This window comes from Jaculus jaculus, chromosome 13 (genome assembly GCF_020740685.1).
Source record: "Jaculus jaculus isolate mJacJac1 chromosome 13, mJacJac1.mat.Y.cur, whole genome shotgun sequence".
Lineage (NCBI taxonomy): Eukaryota > Metazoa > Chordata > Mammalia > Rodentia > Dipodidae > Jaculus > Jaculus jaculus.
Genome location: NC_059114.1, coordinates 84,249,379 through 84,255,378, shown reverse-complemented (window position 1 = coordinate 84,255,378; position 6,000 = coordinate 84,249,379). Strand labels below are relative to the sequence as shown.

At 38.3% G+C, this 6,000-nt stretch overlaps 1 protein-coding gene across 6 annotated transcripts in view; it reads right to left on the bottom strand.

Moving 5' to 3' along the window:
* Positions 1 to 6,000, bottom strand: part of Cdh18 (cadherin 18) — an 833,519-nt gene that overhangs the window by 309 nt on the left and 827,210 nt on the right. For 3 of the 6 annotated variants that reach the window (XM_045132913.1, XM_004652532.2, XM_045132914.1), the window contains 2 exons: positions 4,719 to 4,970; positions 1 to 371 (listed from right to left, as the gene is read on the bottom strand). The exon at positions 1 to 371 is cut by the window's left edge and continues 309 nt beyond it. In XM_045132913.1, coding sequence (XP_044988848.1) covers positions 1 to 371; positions 4,719 to 4,970 — 623 coding nt within the window. The remainder of the gene's footprint in view (positions 372 to 4,718; positions 4,971 to 6,000) is intronic. The other 3 variants (XM_012947493.2, XM_004652533.2, XM_045132915.1) reach the window with 3 other exon arrangements.

The window sequence follows — 6,000 nt, the reverse complement described above, 5'->3', positions numbered from 1 at the left end:
GCTGATGGAGCCGGCCTCTGATCTCTGACCCTCGTAGGCATACGTCTGAAGAGAGTCATAAGGGGGTACGCTGGGGTCCAGGTCGGCCTCGGCCAGTCTTTGCTTGATGAACTCCTGGACATCTGTACTGTCCAGGGCGGGTAATGTCTGGTGTCTGGGAGTGAGCTTCACTTCGGGTCGGATGTCCCTGCGGTACTTCAGCTCCTCTGCAGCAGACGGGTTCCTCAGGGCTGCGATGTCAAAGGCCTCCGTGTCTTCCTCTCCGCCTCCCTCGTCATCGTAGGTGACCACATTCTCTCGCACATCCTCCTCTGAAATGATTAAGGGTTCCTTTTTACTGCGCCTCAAGGTGATGAAAAGGACCACAATAGCTGAAGAAAAATGGAAAGAATGAGGTAAGTTAGGAAAAAGAGAATAAATGAATGCAGAAACGATTACTCCTAGGAAGCACTGTAAAAATTAAAAAAAAAAAAAATTAAAAAAAAAACTCATCTGGTAGGCTTGGTTATTCATTCATACTGCAGCAAAAAACTAGCATTCAATGCTTAGTGTGAGGAAAATCTATGGTGGAAAGCAGTGCATGGGTCTATGTATAAACACTATTTTATCTTAAATACACATGCATCTAAATGTACTGTATTTTATCTAGCAACCATTATTGTATGCACACTTTAAGAAGCAGTTGTTCTTTTATTATGGAAAAAAGACAGATGTTTATGGAATGCAATGGATGTGATGTAATGCCTCCCTGTATGTAAGGATGCATCAACTTATCTTTCTGCTTCAAACTGAAAACTCCAAAAAGTGTCTCTAAGTGCAAATTCCTTCCATTCAGAGGTTTTGACTTATCATACACTATGCATCTCTGCTCATCTTTAGGGTTCAATGAGGAGGTTAATCTAGATGGAACACCGTATTTATAAGAACTACCAAATTTATCATGCTAAACTCTGGTCCTTCATTAGTAAATCAAGTTCTTTTCATTTATGTTAAAATGCTTGATGGTTGAGGTGGAGGAAATATAACTGTATGCATAATGGGGAAATACCAGCGACAACATGACAGATTTATGGAGGTAATTTCCATCCTTCTCGAATCGTACAGTGTTTCATCCCCTGTGTGCAGGTATCACATTTGCACAGCGCAGCATGAGAGATAAGGCTTTTTTTTTTTTTATTTCCCTCTTAGGATGGCTAGTGTGTGTTAATTCTTCAAAAACTTCAGAAATATTTATGATGGATTTTGATTCAAAATATAGTACCAGTTGTTTGTACCTGGAATATTTACAGCTTTCTCTTTCCAGATACAGCTGTTAGCTAGATAGTAATGTATTTGATATCTGTTTGATATAAACAGTTGTACAACTTTATACTTTTGGTTGCAATGCATCAGGACATCAGGGCATACATGATCCTTACAGTTATAAGCAAACTCAGAAAAACAAAACAAAACAGTTGAGTCATGTATGAAAATGCTGTGCTTCTGATTAACCAATTTCACTCATGTTTTCTTAGCAGCTCTTTCCAGAACAACTGGAACTAAACTGATATTGTACAAGCAATGCTTGCTGGTGGGGAAAAAAGAGCCTTCTCTGGAGAAAGGAAGTGTGCCATCTTCATGAGTAAATGTCCAAGACAATGAGAGCCTTAGAAAGACCATTATTTTAAAATATGTTTTCAAAATCATCTCTCATTCATTATCACCAAGCTCTTAATTTTTCTTTATATTTTGCAAACTTGAAAATAAACTAAACATTTTCAAAAATTCTATGACCAAAGTATATTTAAGAAAATCAGAGAAGATAATGATTATATAGAGAAATTTATGAGAAAACAAAAAAAATCACATGTTCAAAAAAATAGAAAGTAAAATTAAAATATTTAAACGAACTCCATAGTCTCCCTCATTTTACATTACGTTGCTTGTGAAAAGATAATAACAAAAAGTCTTACTACTGCAAAAGAAATGAGAAATGAAGAATTGTTCTCAGTTTAAAATTATAAATGTTACTTGGTATATTTCAAAGACTTTTATTGTATAATTTGGAATAGAACTTTAATAATTTGTAGTATTTTTGAGAATTCTCTATTATAAAATGTATATTTGACATGTGTTCAGTTTATGACTTTTTACTTTATCTTCTAGTTTAGATATTATTTTAAATTTTTGATATACTTTTTATGTTAGAAAATGAAAAAGAGGGATTGAGAAATGCCTCAGCAGTTAAAGGGGTTTCCTTACAATGCTTTACTGCCCAGGTTCAATTCTCCAGTACACACATAAAGGCTGGCACATGTGTCTAGAATTTGTTTACAGTGGCTAGAGGACCTGGTGTGCCCATTCTTTCTCTCTCTGCCTCTTTCTCTCTTTCTCTTCTCAAATATGTAAATATTTTTTAATTGCCTAATAAGGAAGACTTTTTTCCTTAGCTACTTCTGGGGAACTCTGGTAGGGGTTACTTTCACCTAAATCTTACATTTCAAAGGCATGGCATAAGGTCATTTGAGCTTACATAGAAGGCAAAGGATTGAACTCAGTCTCCTTGGGAGTTTTACCTCAGTCCTTTAGCCTACTTTATTTCCCACAGCAATGCAATCTACTCTCCATTCATTTATGTCCATTCATTATGTCCTTTATGTGGTAGGAAGCAAATTGTCTGGTGGTTACACCAAAGTCACCTACTTATATGTGAGGATGGAAGGGTGGGTATTATTGTAGTGTTCATTTAGAGAATGGCTTGGGGCTATTGTGTGATATGTCTGGTCAACGTTTGCATAGCCATTTAACCTGGTTCATCTAGAAAGTGAAATAGTAACACAGGGGAATGAATGATAGATTTCAGAGTGAGAATGAAGTCTTGGCTGACTTTGTCAAGAAGCTCTCAGTTTTGTCACAAAGCCTCACTCCATACCATTCATCACATAAAATATGTCTTAAAAAGTTGCTATTCAGAAATCTAAAAAAGATATGACAATAAACCAACACACAATAAAACAGGAATGAGCATCATGAATGTGATAGATGTTGTTAATGTCCTGTAAGCTGAACTTTCATTTTCATGTGTTTAGAAACAGAGAGTCTGAGTGGACCCTGAAATCACAATTAATTTTTAGGAACACTAGGACTAAGTTTATATACGTGTGGCCCATATTATTATCATAAAGCAAATATGTAATGCAGATTTCCACATTAACATATTAATTAGACAATTAGATTAGCTACTAAAATTGAATATTATTGAAGAATAACATGTTGTCAAATAAGGCTTTATTACACAAAGGTATTATTATTACTTTTGGACTGGAGGGAAGGCTTAGCGGTTAAGATATTTGCCTGCAAAGCCAAAGGACCCAGGTTAGATTCCCCAGGACCCATGTTAGCCAGATGCACAAGGGGGTGCACACGTCTGTAGTTTGTGTGCAGTGGCTGGAGGCCCTGGTGTGCCCATTTACACACACTCTCTCTCCCTCTCTAACAAATAAATCAATAAATAAAAATAAAATAATAAAAGGAGCATTATATATATAAAGTTTTTCCATAAAAATGAAGAGTTCACCATTTAACTTCAAAATTAATCTTGAATTATGCATGACTAAACTGAGTCTGACAATGAATTTTCTAATGAAAACATAAATTAAAATACAAGATCACTTAGACCCGAATATAGGAAATGATTCACACCTTTACAAAAAGTGTGAAAGCAAGATGGACCAAGTTTTGCAAATGTTCATTTCATTAGCCCAGAAGCCAAAATATTTTCCAAAAAGTTCACAATCATAATTTTCATAAAATAATAAAATATTCTGTTACATAAGAGATTTAAAATGTAGATGTGTTTGAAAGTTTCTCAATCCCTTTAAAAAAATTTTAAAGCATTTTTTTTATTTATTTGTTTGTTTATTTGCAAAAGAAAGATAGATGAGAGACAGAAAGAACAGACAGGCAATGGCCTCCAGCCACTGCAAGCAAGCTCCAGATGAATGCACCACTTTGTGCATCTGCCTTTAGGTGGGTGTAGGGGAATTGAACCTTGGTCCTTAGGTTTTGCAGGCAAGTGCATTGTAAAGACTGAGCAATCGCTCTGATCCCCCCTGTTTGTATTAGAACATCAGCAGAGCTGTATGGTAACAAGCTAAAGCAGAGCAGAGGTGCACACGACCCTGGCCCCTAAGAACTATCTAGAACATGCTTTACTCCCAGAGTTAATCTCTCTGACCTAGCAAGAGACATCAGAAGGCCATAGTTCATGGTTTCATGTTTTGCTGTTATTGTTTGTTTGTTTTGCTTTTTGTTGTTCCTGGCTGCCTTCTGTATTATGCATATACTACTAAATGATTGAGTGAAAGAGTCCAGTGCGGGAAATGAAACACTTTTCCCTACCCTGCGCCCAAGCTCCAAGCGCCCTGTCAGTCAGTGTAATTAAAATTTTCTTAACCGATTTGACCTCTGAACAGCTTTTGACGTTATTCACTAGATCTACATTGCACAGATCCTTGTTCTCCTAACATCCTTTCTGCGCTTGACTCTTGTGACATTGCACCTTATTAATTTTCTTTCTTTCTGTCTGAACGTTCTCTGCTGTCACCTTTCCTGACTTCACAGCACATGGGAGTGGCACAGAGTCCGCGTCTGTCATCACTGGGCATGCTCTTCCACTGGGTGATTCACCGTGGGACTCCCTGTTCCACCTGGCAGCTTCAGGGCGCGGAGGGACTTACCAAGGAGAATGACAACACAGAGAAGAATTGCGATTAGGGCTCCTGTGCTCAAACCAGCCGAGGACAGGAAGGCTTCCGCGTGGCAGGTCCGCACGCGCCCATCTCTCTCGCATGCACAAACCCTGATGGTGAGGGTGCTGCTGCTGCTGAGAGAGGGGATTCCACCATCAGAGATCATAATGGGCAGATAATACACATCCTGCATAGTTCGACTAAATCTCCTCCGCCTTGTCAGAATGCTGGCTGTGTTATCTATGATAGACACAAGCAAAACAAAAAAGACTCAGTAAAGCTGCCATTGAAGATCCACAATTCCTTTAATGGGTAACATGGGGGAAATGGGGATTTCTGTTCAGTTTATGAAATGAACAGGGGAACATGAAGGGCCAGTTTTATTAAGGGAAAATTAATATTGATTCTCAAATAGAGAACATGTTTTCAAAGGTCATAGAGCCAAATGACAGGGGAAGAAAAGCAGTGAGAAGATAAGGGAGGCAGGAAGCAGTAAACATTTTGGACATATTCAAAGCAGCTGCAACATTTAAAGGGTACAAAGGGGCCGGAAAACAGTGAGTGGTGAGCCCCAGGGTCCTTCCCCAACAGCACAATCTGATTGCAAAGATATTTGTGTTTTCTCAGCAAACTGTTCAGATGGTGTCAGCGCACTAGAAAAGTTCAAGAACTGCTGAAGTGTTTCCATGGAAACAGCACATTGACTGATACACCTTCTCAAACTTAGCTGTGATTTGAAGAACTCTTGCAAACTGAGCACACCGTGGGAATGTTAATGATGAGTAAAACAGCTAATTATTCTTACAGGCTTTTTTAAGTTCACAGACTATCATCAATACCTGCACGATGTGCTTTGATCAATCCATGCAACCTACAAAGAGAGTTAATTCCTGATCTTCAAAGGCCAGTGGTTCATATTGTTTTCAGTGCAACAGAGTGTAAATGTCCGTAGTCACAAGGGCCATACTCAGAATTACAATGTCATTTTACGTGTGGGACAATCCTAATCAATTACTGTTGCTGTCTTCAAGGGCATGTAATATTCTATAGGCTTTGTTACTGTTATTCCTCCTTCCAGAAACTCCTGTATTGCACACTTGGATGCACTGCTCAGATCCCTTAATTAGGGTAATGTATAGATTGTCGCCTGAGTCAAGGTCATACTTTCTAGAGCAGCATGTGGGCATCTCACTACTGCAAGGTCCTAAACGTCAGTGATTTTCCCACCCACTACTGTGAGTACTGAAGGTCAAGGTTAACCCCAGAAATT